Source organism: Silurus aristotelis (genome assembly GCF_946808225.1).
Source record: "Silurus aristotelis genome assembly, chromosome: 17".
Classification (NCBI taxonomy): domain Eukaryota; kingdom Metazoa; phylum Chordata; class Actinopteri; order Siluriformes; family Siluridae; genus Silurus; species Silurus aristotelis.
In genome coordinates, this window is record NC_139590.1 from 22623275 (window position 1) to 22644560 (window position 21286).

General features: G+C 40.6%; 1 protein-coding gene across 1 annotated transcript; it reads right to left on the reverse strand.

The window, feature by feature from the left end:
- Positions 1 to 1927: 1927 nt before the first annotated feature.
- Positions 1928 to 21207, reverse strand: dgkq (diacylglycerol kinase theta). Its single transcript, XM_083566429.1, has 23 exons — positions 20350 to 21207; positions 14588 to 14667; positions 12176 to 12275; positions 11156 to 11241; positions 10843 to 10968; positions 9188 to 9344; positions 8870 to 8944; positions 8124 to 8224; positions 7663 to 7877; positions 7345 to 7435; positions 6621 to 6675; positions 6282 to 6343; positions 6041 to 6191; positions 5847 to 5885; positions 5106 to 5221; positions 4655 to 4806; positions 4324 to 4472; positions 4035 to 4213; positions 3825 to 3925; positions 3363 to 3509; positions 3104 to 3215; positions 2783 to 2935; positions 1928 to 2590 (listed from the first exon to the last, which is right to left on the reverse strand). The coding sequence occupies exons 1-23, from the start codon at positions 20600 to 20602 to the stop codon at positions 2489 to 2491; spliced, it is 2802 nt and encodes a 933-aa protein (XP_083422555.1). The 5' UTR covers positions 20603 to 21207; the 3' UTR covers positions 1928 to 2488.
- Between the last annotated feature and the right edge of the window lie 79 nt (positions 21208 to 21286).

Here is a 21286-nt window from a genome sequence, read left to right on the forward strand (position 1 = left end):
AAATGGCAGATATATATATATTTTTTTCAATCAATTCACAGATTGTATTGTAAAAGGATACATTCAATTTTAGGAATTTAGGAGATTTCAAGTACAGGGATATTGATAGTGAAAACTAAATGAAAATCTCAATCTCACATTGTGATTATATACAGACACAATTTCATAACCTATATATATCAGTATTGTTTTAGAATTTAACCAGTCGTGTATAAGTCATTTTTTTTCGAGGTGTAAAATTTTCAGTTTGGACCATAATCATGCTTCGAGAATATTTATATATATATATATATATATATAGTGCAATTTGGTGTTTTGAAAACATTTCACGATTTATTCAAATAACTATATTTTTGTATTTCAAGTGTGTATTGACGACCTTTTTTTACGCCACGATTTCTCACTATTAAGTATATTTCTAAAGCACCGACTGATACTCAGAGCTCCGATATTGAATCGTAGTGGGGGAAAAAGAAAAAATGTCAAGGAATGGATGTTCCTCCGAAAAGGTATGAAAGCTTCTGATAATGAAAAGAAGCTTCTGGATAATAATATCTGTGCAAGGCTTTAATCTATCAACAGTCAGTACTGATCAGTCCTTTGGCATTCAGAAAATTCCCAGTCCTACTAAAAACAAACCAATGAAAAAAAAAAAACGTGGCGGCACAGGCAATAGTGGCAGAACCAGAAGCAGAGAAAGCACAGAGGTAGATGTAGAGCAAGCACTGGTTTACAGAAGCGGGAGTGGTAGTCCGCTTGTTCCTGTATGTATGTACACTGCTACAATAGTTTCTTATAGACAGAATTTTCGATACTGGAACACGACTGACCAGTCACTGTACATCAAGAAGTACATGTAATACAGTACAACTATTCTATGAGTTTTAATGAATATATTCAATATATAAAACATACCGTATATACACTGAATATATCCAGTATATTACTATATAGTAAAGCATTGTGCTTACACCTAGATATTTACTGTACAACTTTACAGCAGGGCACGTTTACAATTTTGCAAACATTTGTCTAGAATATTATAACCTGAAGAAGCGACTCTAGTACAAGAGTTCATCTATACACACACACACACACTCACAAACTATTCATGCTCGTACGACAACGTGACGGGTTCTTACTTAAAGGCTTCACTTGACTCGACACGACCACATGACTAAGAGCAGCCAATCAGCAACCTTCGTGTACATTCGAGCATTCGTTTTTTCCTGGACTAGATCGAATCAGCTGGTGCTTGTTACAAAAGTAAATACACGTCTGACTTCAGGTCAGCGTCAAACAGATTTAGTCAACGAGAAGGAAATTAGATCAGCTGTAAAAATTGTCTAATTATAGCACATATATTGGAAGAAAATAAAATAAAATCATGCTCAGGAAATGATGGGATTTGAAAAAAAAAGATAAAAAGAATACGGCACGAATGCACCATTACTGGAATGTAAAGTGTATCGTGATTGGTCAGCGGAAACACTTTCCTAACACGAGTGTACAACGATTGTCTGACTTGCGGAGACGTTTCTGTGATTGACACTTGCTACGGCACATAAAATTCATGGCAGTAATATTGAAGCAGCGTTGATTATTGGCGGTCGTTTTCGCTCTTATAAAGAGGTTTTTGGCAGTTTTTGGCAACCCCGTTCCACCTTTTCTCACAAATGTGACTCCTGATTAAAGAAAAGTTCATTACGTAAAGCCTAGATCTATTTCATCTTTCATTTTTATCCATTTTCATTCAGTCTTTAAATGTGTATCCTGTTCTAACTTTAGACATGTTTTTTCTCTGCCAATTATATAACCTTAAACATTAGTTTTTCTACTTGAGAAGCGACAGATTTAGTTTTCTCACCCAGAAACAGCACCAACCTCCTATTTGACTTCGGAACGGAGTCCAGTCTATTTATCTATAATAATAATTTAAAAATAATTAGCCAATAATAAATAATAAATCCACTTCATTTTTTCAACGTCCTGCGAGGATTCATGGCAGAATTATACTCGCATCAAAGGATTTCTCCAAACACTGTGTAAAAATATATATAGATATAAAAATGATGGCGGATACAGGGCAAAACCAAACAGTATACGGATTCAGTTTTGAAGTTTATATCCTCTTTCAGTTCCCCAAAACCACTTTCAGTCACAATAGCAAACTCTAAATAGATATGATTTTACTTGGAAGCAATTACGACGACAATTTTAAGCAACTACTCTGTTTTAGTGGTTAAATTACTTTTTCTATTTGTGGCCACTACACCCTCTCAAACCTAAGAGTCCATTTTATGGTGAAGAAATTTACATTTCTTTTGTCTTCTCTAATCCAGTGAATTACAAATGTTACGGTGAAGACAAACATGTTACTGAATGCACGCCATTGTGAGGAATTCTGAATAAAGTGTGTGTGTGTGTGTGTGTGTGTGTGTGTGTGTGTGTGTGTGTGTGTGTGTGTGTGTGTAGGTGGGCTTTTCTGTCAGATTGCCCCCTCTCCTGACGCTGAGCTCTCTGCTCTTCCCTCCTTCAGACTGCCAGCTTGCTTCTTCTGCTTGGTCTTTGATTTCCTCAGCATGTGCACCTACAAATAAAAAAAAAAAAATAAACGTCCATTTCTGCACAGTTCTTTCAATCAGATCACAAATACTGCACAAACAACTGCGTGCATTACTGCCAATAAAGTGTAAATATACAGTACAGTAAATCTGTAACAATTCTAGTATAATGGTGGTAAAAAAAAAAAAAAAAAAAAGAAATCTGACAGTTGTGGTACCTTGGGTCCTGCTGCTGAGATGATGATCTGCCCAGGAGACTGGATCCATGGCTCACCGTCCACCTGCACTGGGATGGGCTTCGTCACAGTGATACGGATATAGCTGCCCTGAGCAATCCGGATCCCTGAGCGTAGCCCGCTTTGGACCTGACCCTGAAAGACAAAAACACACACTTTATACATTCTTGAAGCTGTTCGGCGTGCTGGATTTTCAATCGAAAGGAAATAAAACCGCATCACCACCTTGTGTGTGTCTACTAAGCTTTAGAATATCAGACAATAATCAGATATTTATTAGAGAGAACGAGAGAAGGAACTCACCATATGGACCACCCCGGTTACTCCCACTACCTCCAGCATGCCATCATCTATCCTGGGTTTGTCATAGCGTGCATCATTGTCCGAACCCCAGAGATCAGCACCAGAGCCCCAGCTGCACAAACACACACGATATCAGGCACATACAACTTATACTCGATAATTACTACACACCTCTTTATTTGAAATGTATTTGGACATCCTCACAACCACTACATGCAACAAAATGTTTGAGCATTTAGAAGGAGGTGTATGTGGTCACCTGGGGATGTTGAGGAAGATCAGGCCTTCTATATTCGGCAGCTCTATGTTCTGCTTGTCCACCTGCAGCTGCAGGTCATTGTGAAGGTTTCGTGTGTGGCTCAGTTTCTGCAGGCCGACTTTCACGTACACGCCTTTATTATGAAACCTGGGAAGTAGCAGAGGCCGAAAGAGGAGGACACTTAACTTTTGTGCTGAGAAGGTAATAAATAAGACTCAATAACAGGCTAAGGGTGTGTCAGATGGCTCTCTAGTACAGAGAAGTTTCATGATAAACACTACGTTTTGCTTGTTGTGTTTGTCCTAGGAGTGAGTTTTACACAAGCAAGTTAGAAGAAAAAAAAAATTATAATAAAAATCAATGACTTTTATCATCACTGAATAAAAAATAAAAAAAAGTCCCCAGGGTGGTTCCAAGGAAATATTTATTTATTTAATATTAAGTGAAATGTTCATCACCAACCTGCTGTTGAATTTTCCCGGCTCTTCTTCCCGAGCGTGATGGAAGTCCAAACTGAGTTCTGCATCGATCCCAAGGCCGAAATAATTATTCATCTGGACTATCTATAATGCAAAGATACACATCATCATCATCAACAAATAAAGTGTACCTATGGACATCCTTTTCCATGCAGTGTGTTTAAACTTCAGGATTTGAGCTGTAATATGGTACCTTAGGAGGCTCCAGGAAGCCATTCTGCTTTCCGTCCTCAGTCATTTCCTGAGCATCAAACAGAATGGTCCAGCGGTCCATCTTCACCTCTTCTGCCTCGTCCACTGAGACTAGGAAGTTGTAGGGATCCTCGCCACTGTAACCCGACCCCCATCGCAGGACACGTGCCAGGTCATTACCTTTATAATAAAAAAAAAAAAACACCAATAACGTCACCTATACAGAGGGATAGAAAAGACCTTCTTATATTTGGGCTTTAAAGCTGAATTGTTCTGTAAAATTAATGTACCTGTGCCCAGAGGAACGATGCTAATGGCAGGCTCGGAACAGGCTAGTTTGTGCCTGATGCTCTCCAGCACACCAAGCACCCATCCCACTGTCCCGTCTCCTCCACACACTAGCATGCGGAAATGGGGAACCTCACGAAACGTGTGCAACCTGTTCGGCATACAAGCAACTTATCAATTTAACAACACATGGAGGAAGACCAGATAAAGTTTGGATCTGCATGCAACCCTCACCAGTTACACATTTTCCAACCAGAAATAAATCAATTAAAATAATAATAAAGAAAGAAATAAGCATAGTGCAGCTTTAATCTTTGCCAGAGATGTACTTACCCAGGCAGTGGCCCTCCACTGGTCAGCTCAAACACCTGATGAGGGTTAAGAAGTTTCCGGAAGCCATAAAGGATCTCTCTACCTTTCAGGCCTCCACTTTTAGGGTTAACAAACAAAAGCAAAGGGCAAGAACCTTTGGCGAGCTTGTTTTTCTGTGGGAACACACACACAAGGGTGAAAATTATAGCAAGAAAAAAGCTCTATGCTTGTTCTCAGCTGTCCACTAGAGGTGGCTGGTGCATTTCACTGAGACATCGGGTATGTGGAATTATGTGCACAGGAAACAGATGAATGTAGACACGATTAAGTGCAGTGAACCAAAAGCTTAACCAACTGAACCTCTGTGTTTTTAATCTTTTAAACTGTTTAAAATGAGGCCGAGTGTAAGAGATAAAAAGATAGATTGTGATATCAAAGAGACAGAGGGAAAGACGAAGAAAAGGATGCGTACCAGGATCTCAGGTATGACGAGACAGGTGAGCTGCTTGCCGCAGATGCTGGTGTCTTTAGCCAGCATGTAAATGCGTTCGGCTTCAGAGAAACATGTGATCTGCAAAGCAACCGCTCCTTCACAACACACACACACACACACACACACACACACACACACACACACACACGTGTTAGAACTCACTGTTCATTGTGAATATAACACAACACAGTCACAGTCTTGTTAGAAGACATTAGGGAACAGGAAGTGGGATCATCTGAGGTTAAACGACCATTTCAGGTTATTTAATTCAATGGTGCTTGAAGGAACATGGGTGATAGAGGGTAGCTGCCAAGCATCTCCTCGTGCTTTTGTGTGTGTGTGTGTGTGTGTGTGTGTGTGTGTGTGTGTGTGTGTGTGTGTGTGTGAGAGAGAGAGAGAGAAAGGGAGAGAGAGAAAGGGAGGCAGAGAAACAAAAATCTCATTTATAGATCTGCGCGTAGGACAGGCTTTAGCAGTCAGAGCACACACACACACACTCACACACACCATCATCAGTAGGATTCAATGGAGTCGAGGAGTCTGATTTCAAACAATAGGGGCATTGGGGCAGTGTTAAAGAACAGAGGGATTTTTCACACTCGGAGACATGGAGAGAAAGAGAGAGAGAGAGAGTGAGGGATTATCCATTTCCTCCATTGCCAGAGCCTGGATGTAAGCCAGGTTGCCATAGAACTGTTGCTACGGTGACAAGTTCCTCACCTTCAGCTTGGTAGATGTGAGTGACTGTGACCAAGTGACCTGCAGAGAGAGAGAGAAAGCGAGGGACAAAAAGAGGGAGAGAGTTCTCTGTTCATTGGTTTTGTTGTGTGAAAAATCAGGGTTAAACAGTGAATGGAAATTTGCAGGAGAATTTGACATATGCAAAAAAAATAAATCGAGAGAGTGAGACTGACTCTTGACAGCAAGGTGTTCCTGAAGCAGCTCCGTGTACTCCTCGGTGCTGAGCTGCAGAGGAAGTCCTCCGACCAGCAAGTCCACCTGGACCACCCGGTTCGTGCTCTCCACAATGTAAAAGCGTGTCTGGTTCATCTGCCTCAGTGACGTCTGAAACACACACACGCATGCAAAGATTCATCAAAACAAAAATCACCCTTGAGTGCTTTCAGTTATGTGATAAAGAAGTAAATGTAATACCTTCCTGATCTCCTGCAGCTTGTCCATTAACAGATCCTGACCACCAAGAACTTGCTTCTGTACTGCAGGACGATCACAAAGTCCACAATTTTATTGTTTAGTCTTGATCTCATACACACACGAACACACAATTCTTTACGTCTAATCAAGTTCATGGACACCATGATGTGAATCATGTTGTTCCCATTAAATCTTAGTACTGAATTTCAATGTAATAAATGTAAATTAACACATCCTTCAGTAGAAGACACTAATCAAACATCTTACAGTGAAAGTGTGCGTATTTTACTGCACTTTCATTATAGTATGGCGGGAATTAAAGGGGATACTTGATCTTACCTTGTTTGCCGCCCATGAAAACCTCCACCAGGTTCAAATCGGCAGGATTTTCACTCTGGAACACACACACGGCAGTGTAAAACACTACACAGTCGAGAAAATATTTTAAAAAAGCATGAATGATCTTTATTGTTTAACCGTTTGTTTTCCAATGAGCACAGACACTGGCTGGGATCAGGGATTTCAAACAACACAGTATCACTTAAAAATAAATAAATAAATACATTAACGCTTATTGGTGTTTGGCTGTTTTGGAGCAGGGAATGTTGGAAACTTATTCTGGGTAAAAGGAATCCTGAACCAACCTGGCAACCTTTCCATACTTCAACACCACGCAATACGTCGTGGGAATTGTGGTGACATAATTTTTCGCTCAATATTATTATCATCAGTAAACAATAGCAGCAATGATGCAGCCTCGAGATCTTGAAAGGTTTTGTACTTAAGGGTTTCCATTCTCATATATGGGAATGTCATTAGATACTAATACTAATAATTGAAAATAAATATATCAATTGAACAGTGTCGCTATTTGGGACGCATCTAATTAAATCTTAAGGAGCTAATGTTCAATTAATTTCTAAGAACAGCGAAATATAGATAAATAGGTGTTTAACCTAATGATGGGTCAGGTGCGGAGAACCGTTAGAAACCGAGGAGAGTGTAATATCTTAGTTTCATCTTGTCTATGTGTGTGTTATAAAGTAGGAATCGAGGGTTGTACCTGTTTTCTGAGTTGGACGAGCACTTCCTTAATAACAGAATCTACCGTTCTGCTCTTCCCAACCGTGATACTTATATTGGCAACATCAACCCTGCAGATTGATACACATACACAAAAAAAGCATAAGCCAAAATAACATGACTAGTTCACAGATAAACTATAGTCTATTTGCGCATGGCATCAACGCTTATATCATATAACCAGAAATCTGATCCGGAATGTAACTCCAATGGGACACCTGTATATATGGATTATGTCATTGTCTGGCCAATACATTGTCAGTACGTGTGGTTGTAAATAATTTAAATATTCTCTTACTTCTGCCAGTCAGTGTAGATCTTGAGCACTTCTGTTTCTTTGGGCTTGGCCCGAATAAGCCACACCTCCGGCTGGCAGTCCTTGAAGACCACCTTGTTGTCAGGCATGCCATTGCGGTTGATGATGTCATCGATTAGCAGGTCGGGGTGGGTGTAACTTTGGAGCTCGTAGTCCTGCGCATCATCCGGGATGTAGAACGCTTTTAGCGCCGCTTCCTGCTCAAACAGGGAGTACAAGAGGATGCCAAACCATCAGTGTGATTATATTTTGACATCTGTTACAATTACATCATTATACAGTTTAATACAACTTTATTAAATTATAAACAAAATTACTCTGTGCTTTTTTTTAATCTCTTTTACTCCTTCCTTCTTTCCTGGTCAGTCATTCCTGACTTTGTGCTGATGCCATTGTTTTTTTAAGTAAGGAGAGGAGGAGAAAAAAAGCTGTTAAAATCTCACCACTACTTCCTCGTTCTTTGTGCTTCTAGGAATGGAGATCAGCCGGAATTGATTACGTTTCATGCCGTCATCGCCGTCGAATACTCTCAGAGTTTGCTTACCTAAAACAGGAGAAATTCTTTAAGCTTTTTAAAGGCATTTTATATCAAATTACAATGTCATATTGTCGATATACAGGACAGAAATCATCCCTTATAAATCAAATAAAAAAAGATGATCGTAGTATAAATAAAACACACAGGACTGACTTCTTTATGACAATCATGATGTTTGCTGTATCACAAAACGAGTATCTTATATCTTGAATGTCATTACTAAAGCAAAAAACCCACTGAACACAATTCAACATGTCTCCTTTCACTGCAGGCGTAGAAGCAGAAGCATCAAAAGTAACCTCTAAAAATAACCCTAGGTTTTCCTTGTGGCATGCTTTCTGACCATCCAATCGAGGGACATAATATTGCAGATGTTTACTACGCCTGCTAAATGGTTCCGGTGTCACCAACTAGAAATCTGATTGGTTAAATTAACAGCTTCATTCTTATGTATTTAAAGCTACAGGCGCCCATATTGTTGATTCAGAAGGACTTAAAGTAAATTTCTTTGACACCGGCAACACATAATGGGGCTGGATAGAAAAAATAAAAAACCTTCTGACCGACTCAGTAACACTGTGGTTTAATGCTGTATTATTATAAAACTTTAAAATCACGAGGGTGAAGCAAATTAATAGTCATATACATTACCGGTATCCGATGACCCAGAAGACTGATTGTCCTTTAGTGCTGCTGGGTTCTGTGCATCGGAGTCATCTAGATTATCTACAAAGAAAAAAAACACAAACATCCATGAAAAAGTAAAGTTATCCCATGTAAATCTTGAGGCATAAAACCTTCATAAAAATGTCAAGTAAAGCAAACTCTCTAGCAGCCCTGAGATTGAAACTAATAACCATCCGGTCACGCATTATTTTAATGGCTGAATTAGCAAAGGATTGAAAGCAGTGATGTTGAGTCTAAGCACCATGGCTCTATTAACGAATGTCGTCTCGGCAGGCTGATTACCCAGTTCGCACTGCTGCGGGGGCTCCGAGATGCGATAGCAGTGCATCTTGCTGAAGTTGCGCGAGCAGACGCGTACACAGCTGGGGTGCAGGATCATGTTGCGCAGACGACCCAGACCGCATTCAGTAGGGATTGTTATATAACAAGATGCGTGAGCCTGCAAACACACAAACACACACACACACACACACACATTTGACAGATAGTGAAATTACTAGGATAATCAAAACACTTTTAACAAAAGAAACCAGAAAAGAGGTCATGAATAAAACACAGCCCTGTAAACTTGCATTATCTGTTACCCTTTAAATCATTAAACATATTTGCATTAAAAAATATATATTTTTAACATAATTTTTAAAATGAATTTTTCATCATACCATGCGTTTTAAATGTGTGATTGTCTTTGAGAACGTTTAGATGCTACAACGATTATACGAGTGGCCATTTCCTCTGACCTGCCTTTCTGACCAGAGTGTATGTGTGTGTGTTGTGCTGATGTGTGAATCTGCTTTGGAGAGCATGCTCAAAGTGGACCAACTCTGTTCCCATTAAAATATAAACAATCTGCAGTGATGAAGAATACTGTAACCTCCATGTTCAGGTCCATGTTGTTGACATAATAACATTTCGGTTTCCATCAAACAATCCTCAGAATGTTAGACGATGCTGCACTGTTTTCCACCTTTATACATATTCCACTCTGAAAATGACTCTAAATGACTTAATCTACATGGAAAATTACGTAACGTCCGAGTTGATGAAATGAGACGAGTATTAAATCCATCGAAAAGAAAGAATGTCGTAAACAAAATGTAAATCATCATTTAATAGTTTTGTGATAATAATAATGAAATAATAATGTATTAATAGACCGCATTAATATAAATTCTGTCCGAGCTGGCATTATAGAAAATAACTAATTCTTCATGACCAATCAGCATTAAGGAACACTTGCATTTCGCTGTTTGGGAATTTCAACACTATTTAATGCAGCCACAACTCCAAAAAAGTTGGGACACTGTGTAAAATGCAAATAAGACAGAATACAAAGATTCACAAATCTTATAAACCCAAATTTTATTCCCAATAATACATAGAAACATATAAACTGCCTGCAGTCTAGACGTTTTTTTTCCCTTTGAAAAATTCATCAAGAAACAAAAAATACAACAAAGAACACCCGAAACTGTTGTGCAGCTAGAATCCTATCCTTATCAGACACAAATGGGACAATATTCCTCTACCACAACATAAGCAACTGGTCTTCTCAGTTCCTAGATGTATACGGACAGAAGACACGATGCTACACAGTGGTAAACATGAACCTGTCCCAACTCTTTTGAGACCGATTGCAGCCATTAAATAAAAATTTACTTATTTATTTCTAAAAATAGTATATATATATATATATATATTCAGTTTAAACATTAGATTTTTTTATTATTGTGACTAGAATATGGATTAATGAGATTTGCCAATTCTGTTTATATTGACCTTTTGCACCCCAAACTTTTTTTCGAATTGGGGTTGTATGTTCTGTATACCTGTACATTAGTCATACAGGTTATATTATCTGTGTATATTATGCATGAAGTTGATTGACGTGTGTAGAAAACGCACTGGGAATCGAATCGCAGCAGAAGCGAGCTTACCGTGACACCGCACCACTCGCACCTAATCCCGGCAAGGACATCAGAGGACCCGCAGACACGCCGGCACACCTCGCAGCGTGCCCCTGATGCCATGTTTCCCTCCCGCCAGTGGTGAGGTAACGTGTCCTGCCATTGGGTCAAAAGTCAGTGGGTTATGAAACAATTAATGACCAATAAATATATGTTCAGTATCAGTAATACAGAATTAGGAATCTTTACTTCAGAAGACCAAGTACAAGAACTTCCAGTACCTGCCCTTACTATTCTCATGGCAAGAAGGATTCTACAAGGGTTGTATGAAGAACACACTTACGTAGTCCAGGCCTCCATCTTGATGACACAGACGACAGTCACTACAGACAAACGGGGCGCAGTCGTTATGAACGTGCAGCTCACACACTGAAACACACACAAGCATGGGCTACCAGTCAGAACATTGTGCGGGTCACGCACAGGCGTATAAACAAGTGACTGTCATGTAAATGAATGAAGAAAAGTCCCGTGTTTCAGTATAAGAGAGAATCACACTTTTTCCAAAACCAAACCTGCATTTCACTTTCGGATTTTGAAGACCCCCCCCCCAAAAAAAAAAAACAACAACAACAAGCAAAAGCATCAGCTATAATTTATCTGTGCAAAGGCAAAAGGCCGTTTTTCTATATCTGTATTCGATTAGAAAGAAAAGAAGAAGAAACAAAGTTGAAAACCGGGGGGTGGGGGGATAGTGTGAAAATAGAGAGACAGTGTGTCTGTGTGTGTGTGTGAGTGTGTGAAACAGAGTGTGAGAGAAAAGGAGAAGGGGGGGCAGGATAGGATGACATACATGCATAAAGTGAAAAAGAAAGAAAATGCTTCCTTTTTTTAATGTCGTTCTAAGAATTGAAGCCCCTGTAAAAGACCATCCTGTGTTGCCGTGGCAACAGCAGATCCACATCAAGCAGGTGCTGGGCAGATAAATGAACACACACACACACACACACACACAAAAAGGGAGAAACATAGAAAGCATAGTAGTGAAAGAGAAAGAAAAGGTATGACAGGATGGCATGTAAATACAGATAGAGTCTAAATAAGACAGCAGAGCCAGACAAGCTGACTGTCACTCACACACACACACACACACACACACACACACACACACACACACACACACACACACACACACACACACACACACACACACACACACACACACACACACACACACACACACACACACACACTCCATAAGATTTTCAGATCCTCAAGACAAATGAAAGAACACAAAAATTGAAATCATAAATGTAACATCATTAGAGTAAATGTGTAGATTGTAGATGGTTAACACACACACCTTCACAGCGCAGGGCCAATGTTCCCTCAAGGTTTTTGCGACACACGCAGCAGAAACGCTTCTTCTGACCGGCTGGACCGAAGCAGTGAGCAACAGGAACCTGCAGGAGTGACAAGGGTGATGAAAACTCCATTACAGGGGAACAAACTGAAAAGTCACTGAGAAAGAAGTTGTTTCAAACACACTGAGAAAAACAGCAGCAAAGGTAAAAAAAAAAAAAATTATTGCTAATATTGTGTACACCATCACAGTAAGCAGCTGGTAAACTCTCAGTTATGTGCATAGTCGTGTCCACTACAGTTCATCTGATAACCGAACAATGCAATGCGAGATACTGACAAAACAGTAGCTTATCAAAATTCTAGTGAAAGTGAAAGTACCAGAACATGCCCACATTTGGTTACCTCATGCCTCATTTCATATTAATGCATAAATAGTAATAAATAAATAAATAAATAAATAAATCAGGACAAAAAAAACCCCCACAAATGCACTTTTAAATTTTAATTCAAATGTTTAAATGTTGATGATCACGAATGTTAATAATAATAAACAGCTTTGATAAAAAAAAAATAATAATAATAATTTAAAAAAAACCGACAAGCAATTTCCTCAAATAAAAAAACAACAACATCGCAACATCTACCAAACGCCAGCAGAGATTTACACAATCGATACCTAAATTGATGTGGCAAATGACCTCACTTATGACTTAAGACTTGTTGGGACTTGAGACCTTTGGGTGGCCCTGTGAGAAGAGAAGCAAGCAGGCCATAAGATGCAGATTTATTTAGAGTGGCAGGGGGTGTGACCACGAGTGTGTGATTGATTCGGACGCACTGCCCTGGGACACACAACACGCGATTGTGGGTTGCGAGGCCAGAATAAAATACGGGTAATTAAAAATCCTGCAAGCAATAGCGATGTCAGAGAGAAAGCCATTGGTGTAAAAAAGAACTCCATTCTAACAAGCATGCAAACAGCAACACTGGCCCCAAGAATGAATGTCCTCAAGCACACACGTCCTTGAGCTCGTCCTGTTTAGAAAAAAGACCACTTCCTGTCTGGCTCCTCCAAAACTTCCTACAGTAGGCTACAGGAAGTGACCTTGTTTCCTGCTCAGGACCTGCTTCTTTCAATGCGGAACAGCTTCAAAAACAGCATCAGGAGAAGCAGAACCTAAAACTGGCTTTGTGGTTGAGGCATGAGGTTGCACAGTAGTTCTATTTTTATTTCAACCAAAAGGACTTCTCTAAGCATTTGCATAAATAAGCATACACGTGTACGGTGCATTCCGTATTCAGTATTCAGACCACCTGGACTTTTTTCAATGTTGTTTTGTTGCAGCCTGATACTACAATTGTGTATCTTCTGCTAGTCTTCATGGCAAATCCTCTCCTGCTGGGTCAGGTTGGATTGGGGTCTTCGGTGTTGCGAGAAATAAAGTCAGAATTGCCGAATAAAAAGGTGCAAAAAAAAATAATAATGTTATGCAGTCGAAATGGACTTCCATAGTGTTTACCTGTCCAGAGCGCTCCAGAGTTTAGCGATGGTGCGTCAGTAATGATGGTCTGTGGGGAAACACGGTGTTCCGTGTGTAGTTAAAAAGACTAAACTAAAAAGGGCAAATAAATTATTTGCCTCGATGCATTTTTGTATTTGAATTACTCGAGGAATCGTTGCAACCCTAATTTAATCAACTTTCCTCAAGTAGACTCCAATCAAGGTGTAGAAACATCTCAGCAAGGATCAAAAGACATGGAAGGTACATGAGCTAAAGTTCAAGTGATGTTCTGAATACTTATGTACATGTGATATGTCAGTTTTCTGGAATTCTGTTGTCACTGTCATTATTGGGTACCGAGTGTAGATTCATGAAGAGAGAAAAAAGAAATCTATTTGAACGATTGTAGTATCAGGAAATGACTCAGGAATTAAATGAGCAGCTGAAGATTACAAAAGTGTAATTGTAAGAGGTCACAGTCTCAGCATGATGACTGCTTCACTCTGCCCATCCATTATGTAATACAACAAGTGAGAAAGAAAGACAGAAAGATAGAGAGACGGAAAGAGCAAATCCCAGAGCTCACAGGACGGCTGGGTAATCATTAAAGGGCTGCGTGTGGTGTGTGGGCAAGAGAACTGAGGCCAGCCTGCCAATTTAACGCCTCTTTGTTTTCCTGTTTTGTTTATTTATTTATTTGAAACACAGAGCTGCAGTTTTATTAATTATTAAGGCAGAATATTAATCTGGAACCACTTCTCTTTATAGCTTTATTACCTCCTTTAGGTCCTGGAGCCCAGGATGGGAATGTCAGTGATAATTACACTGATAACACTGTCACATGATCTGTGTGTAAAGGTGTGTGTGTGTGTGTGTGCGAGTGACAGTTTTGACAGGTTCTCACTCACCCGCACCAGCGTGGGCGCCATGCAGGAGCACACGGTCCGCACGTGCTTCAAACACTTCTCGTGAGACATGAAGTTACACACTGTAGATATGAGAGAGAAAGAGAGATATGTGTGAGAGATAGATAGAACGAGTGTGTGTGTGAGAGAGAGATAGTTTGTGTTAGTTTTCATATCTACATACACACATTACCACTGTGTTACTGATCATCACATCACACATAAACTACACATTTCACACCCTAATGTGTAAACAAGGGCTGACTAACGAAACGCAGGGAGTGTAAACGGTTTCTTCTTGCAGAGCCAGAAATGTAATTTTTATATATATATATATATATATATATAAGGCTACATTAAAACCTTGAATGCAACACAATTATTAACGACATCCTCTCTTTACACACATATAAAGAAAATAGAAAAATAATCCACCGAAATATCATTTTTAATCACCAAATATTTTTTTACTGATGTGCCAAGTCTCAAATCAATCATATTACTAAATTACTAAAATAATTTGATAGCTGCAGCATTAATATATATGTATAAAAGGCACACAATTGTGCAGGACGTCTTTGGATGCGGTAGCATGAAATTTTCCCTTCACTTAAACTAGGAGACCTGAACCTGTTCCAACATGACAATAATCCTGTGCACAAGGCATGAATTGGAAGATCTGGTTTGGAGCACTCCAGAGTGCTGACCTCTACCCTACTGAACACCTTTAGGATGAATGTGAACACTGACTGCACTCCAGGCCTCCTCACCTACATCACAAATGGGGACTAAATGTATAATTAGATGTTAAAAAAAAGGACACACCAATTTTATGGTCCACAGGTGTTCATACAGTGTGTGTGTGTGTGTGTGTGTGTGTGTGTGTGTGTGTTTGTGTATGTGTATGACCAAATCCTTGACCATCATTCTTCCATCCATGCTGATAAAGTAGAGACTGTTATCCAACAAACAAGAAGCACACAAACATACATTATGGTTTACAAAAACACACAAGTTAAAAAAAAACATCTATTTTACCTTCAAAGAAATTAAACAAAAACAAAAAAAGGGTTTGATACAGAACTCATCTTTCAGAGTTTTATGCACGGCTATTAACCACGTCAGCAAGTGGCATCACTGAAGAAAAAAGTGCATGTGTGTCTGTTATAAACACTAAAACCGGTGCTCGTTTCTGCAAAAACTTTTAACGCATATGATTTTTTTATTTACTGTCCAGCATGCACGTGTTGTGCGGTTGTGTATCGCGGGGTTGGTTATGGGGCTTTTTTTTTTCGATATGCGTATCGGTCTATGACGTGTTTTCTGTTGAAATGTGATTGAGGAGGATCAGTTCCACGTTTGGCTTTTGGTCACAATCCAAAAAAACAAACAACAAAAAAGTCTAAATGAGAGCTCGATGTGACTGCATGAGCATGATGACGTTGATGATGTTATGCAGAGTTTGAAGGGGGGGAAAAAACAACAACAAAAATAAATAAATAAAAGTACACTACTAAACTTTTCTGCCACTTGGCAGGGCCACGATGACACTACTAGCCGCCCACACAGCCCACAGAATGTACACGCTCACTCACACACACACACGCACACACACACACACACACACACACACACACACACACACACACACACACTCTCTCTCTCTGCTGACGCAGTCTCAGGTTTTGTATCCTCCTCAAAGACAGGAAGTGGGCTCACTGGCTTGAGCTGTTCTCAGTAACAGAAAGCCCATGAGAATGTAACCAACATGCAGGAACACACACACACACACACACACACACACACACACACACACACACACACACACACACACACACACATATATATACACACACACAGACACAGGTAAAGGATTGTGTGGATTTGTTCAAACGTTCACATAGATCTCTATGGAGAAATGTATAGGTTCCTCAACATCGAGTGCAACAATAAAAGCAATAAAAATTAAGCAACTGCAGGAGGTTTAAGGCATTTCAGGATGTGCCGCCTCACACAGCTGACTGTTTTCCTACAACCGCACGATCTCAGGTGGTTTGTTACTGGACATTCAATGACACGTTTCCTGGTGAGCACTTACTAATGAGCATCAGCTATTTGCTCATCCTGTAAATCAACAATCTGGGGGTAAAAACATTCAGCAATTCGACTCATCAGCACCTCTTTTTCCAGTGCGTCATGAGCTACTTGAGGTAAAAGCGTGCAATTACGCGACGTGTTCGATCTCAGGATATGAGGCGTACATGACGGACATCGACATATCGATCCTGTGCGGGTCGTGATGGCGAACGCCTGCCGATAATCATCATGAAACTGCTGACGCGTTAATATTTAATCCGGATGAGACAACAAGTAAATAAAAATGGTGGAGTTAATCCAATAATCGAGACTGAAAATCCTGTAATCCAATAAATCCCGAAGTTAAACTGTAAAGGAAGAGGGAAAAGTGGAATCTTTAAATCCCCGAGCACTGTGGTTGGTTCTTATTGATTCAAAAATATCTTCTTTTTTTGTTGATGCATTATATATTTTTACCCACATTCTCATTACTTTGGAGACACATCCATACTACTTCTGTTTCTATGCAACAAACTAGGCTGGTTCAGGATTCCTTTCACTTTCCAGAATAAGTCTCAAACCTTCTCTGCTCGGAAACGACCCCAAACCATGCATTTAACAATCCCAAACAAAAAGTAACCCTTCAAATCAATAAAAACAGCTGCATAAAAAAAATAAAATAAAATAAATAAATAAATAAATTCAAATAAACAGCTTGCGGTGTCAATTTGCATTTAGAGGCCCCTCTCGTACTGTAGAACGCAACCCGGAAAAACTATCTGTATAAATTTTTGCTGATAGATCACATCTTCTCTCCTCTTCTCCGTCTTACACAAGTTCTTCTGTTAGAGAAAAATGGCACTCCACAGAACTTCTTCCAGTCATTCACTGTCTAATTCTTGTGTGTTTGTGGCTTTTAACCAGCACAAAAACAAAAATGTGTGTTTGCATAGGTGTTTCCAAACAATTGACAGACACTATAAGTGTATATACACATATACATATGTATATATACATATTACACAACATGTAAAAGATGTCTACACTCGCTATAGTTCCATTGTTGCAGTGTGAAATAAAATGGTTTTTTAATTATTTACAGACTTAATACCCTTCTAACCCCAAGCTATAGGGTTTAATTTAAGCAATTAAAGCTTAAGTGGTGGGATGGCATATTATGAAATACTTAATTAGATTTTTAGAATCAATGGCCTCCAGGCAGAAAAAGAAAACAATTGACAACAACTCTGTGAGGGCACAAGGTATAATAATATTTTATAGACACATAAATACACGCCGTTCTGACTTGTGATCGCCCATAAAACCCTTGTCTGTGTGGCAGACCCACAAATGTACCTTTGAATTTTTTTATTGTGCTTGTACCACCTACTTATATCACCATCTTTATTATTATGTTTTCCTTTCTTTCTTTTTTTTACTCAAATGCTTCCAGATTTCCAATAAAACCCCAAGCTGAACAGTAGATTAGCTGCGTCACTCCATAACAAGCCCGACGTTTGTGTTCGTTTACGTTTCCTCGTGTCCTCAGACTTTCCTCGCTATCCCCGTCTACAGCGCCCTCCTCCCCTTCCATTTCTATCTGTTGCCATGTCAACCTTGAAGAGTTGATCACGACTTGTGAAACGGTTCTGCCTGGCAACACAGCTAGTGTCAATCACAAGCTGGAGTCCCGCCCATTCCTCCAGCCCCAGTGACTGCTTCAAGGTGATCCTTTAGAATCTCTAAGGGAACGTTCCCATTAGCTACGCTGTGACTCGGTGGCCCTCGGAGAGTCGACTAGAGGTGCATTTCGGTTTCGTCAAATATTTTTCACGCTGGTCACTGGAGTAAGCAGTTGAGCAAAAGTCATCTGATTAGCGTTAGGAAAGTAGAATCAGGACCTCGAGATTATCAGTGATGGAGAAAGAAATGTAAGGAAATCCCAATGAGTCATCGCAACGCACCCGGCCTGTTCTGCCAAGAACATGCAGAGTGACGACGATGGTTCTCTGATGAACTTTAAGGCATGAATTTCCTGACAAGTAGGACCTTGCAATTTCCGAATATTATAACGTTTTGAAATATGCAGTAGATCTGGTAATAACAGAGATAAAAAAACGCTGAAGTTACTCTACTCTACTCATTGTAACAGTTCATTCTCAAATGTTGTAAAAGCTACACAGTTTCACGTCACTTCTAAAATATTTCTCATTAAACCCCAGACTATGACAATCCTACAACTTTCATCTTTCCAGGCTAAATCCTGGTTCAGGAGCTCATGGTTTAAGGTACAGTTTGGGATTTTGGCAGACACTTGGCTGCTCAAACAGCAAACAAATTTTAACTTTCCCTGCAAAGCCACACCCACCAAACCACACCACAAGTGGAGGATGAAAAGCCAAACTCAATATTCTCATACAATATTTATCTTATTGTCATTTTTTATTTTTTTATGAAATAGGCTTTTAAAATGTGGCTTCACCAAACATAACAAAATAAAGTACAGTTTCTGGAAGTACTGCTATCTTCAGATGAGCACTTCTGCATAGTAAACATGAACGCCTGATATCTAAAGCTGGTTTGACAGGGCGGAAAATTCTTCAGGCAAACAAGCTAACCGGACCCTTTCGCCAATTTCCTGGAATGCATTAACCTCAAGTGCTTTTTCCTCTTTAAAAGCTCCTGTCTGTTCCCTTGTCTTCACAGCTTTGCTATCTTCCCCCCTTTTTGGTCTTAAAACTTGCATTGAAATCAGGGTTATGACTTCGAAGTGATTGCGCTTTACCCAGAAACTCATCTGGACACATGGAATAGGGCTGGAACAAACGAGCACAAACTGGTGGCTTTGCATAGAGACACACACACACACACACACACACACACACACACACACACACACACACACACACAAACACGATCAATGTACTATCTGATTTCCGCCTTAGTGCTCTTAGTGCAATTGTCCAAGACGGAGGGATTAGTGACTGCTAACACTCCCGAGTCCATACACTATCTTTCTCTTCCTCACTCCGTCTCTCTGTCTGTCTCTCTCCCTCACCCTCCATCAATTAAGTATGCCCTTCAAGATGGGAGGCCAGACATCTTCGGCCAATTAAGGATTCCTGAAATCGAGCGCCATCAATCTCGCTCCTTTCCCAGAGGCAGCTATTCGATACACACCAAACAGAGGACGAAGCCAGCGAGAAAAAAAAGAGATGTACATGGACAAACAGAGTCTCGTGCAGGTCAGATAACACAAAAACAGACCCAGGTGTAAAAGGGTGAGGGATAGTGTGTTTCTCTGCTCTGCACTCAGGTTGAATCCACTGCACAGGTTAGCGTTTCACTTCTGTACTCCACAATTCGGGGGTCTCCCCTGTTGTGCACTGCGAGAGGCTTGAGCACTAGGAGCTTTTTTGCACGTGAATATGAGATTGCATGCATATCGTACACACACACAAACACACAAACACACACACACACACACACACACACACACACACACACACACACACACACACACACGAAATGACGTGCATAAATGCTCCACTTGCATGCATTGCACAGTTTAATGTCTCCTTGCAATCTGATTTAAAAACAAAAAGAAATGCACTTTTTTTTTAATATTTCAAATCGCACGTGAACTTGAGATCCAGATGTTAAATCTGAGCTGGAGAACCGGTCATTACCGTCACAGACGTAGCCCACGAGCCCCCAGATGAAGTCGCTGCAGTGATGGCAGAAAGTCGGCTTGGTCAGAGTCACTTTGCGGAACGAGTGGCCGCCGGCGAGCGCGTGATACTTGGCGGAGCGGCTGGAAGGCGACTGGTGAGGCTGAGGCTTCATCCTTACGGAACCGGGGCTCTCCCGCCCGTCCTTCGTCCTCCCGTCGCCGGCGTTTTCTCCAGGCTTGACCTGCTTCAGCACGCCGCTCTCCGCCATTGGCCCGAGACGGACCGTTCGTAATCTCGATGTGTCGCGGCAACCGCTGGACGTTGAAATCAAGTGACTCGGGATTTACCTCAGCTAGCTTCGTCTAGCTATTCCGGGACAGCTAGCCGGGTCAAACCGCGCCGAATCATCCTGACTGAACGGGGGACGTCCTCACACGGAATGTCCTCCTTCAAAGAGTAAAACGTCCCCGGAAAATCACCGTGTACAATCGGCTCTTCTGTCTCTTCTGGAGAAAACACCGGGATACACCGCTCATGGAGGCGAAAGTGAGGAAGCTGAAAATGACACTTTTCCCTGTAAAACCGAGAGGAAAAGGAACTGCCGAAGAGTCCGAAAAAAAGTGTTCAGCTAACAGACAAAGTACCAGGGCTGCTGAAGGTCCTCGTGTCCAGCGGTTCTCCTGACGAGCTGTAAGTCATTAAGTCTACCGTGAAGCCGTTGAGAGCGGGGTGAGAGCGCTGCAGCACACCGAGCCGCCGTCCTCCGTCCCCTGCTGCAGCTGCTGTTTACACTCGAGCTACAGCACTGGAGATTGTAACGTGCACGAGCGCCACTTCCGCCCTCACTCCGCGCCTCCCCTACCTCCTCACGCGCAGACACGCGCACGCGCACATCTGGATGGATGGATGGATGGATGGATGGATGGATGGATGGATGGATGGATGGATGGAT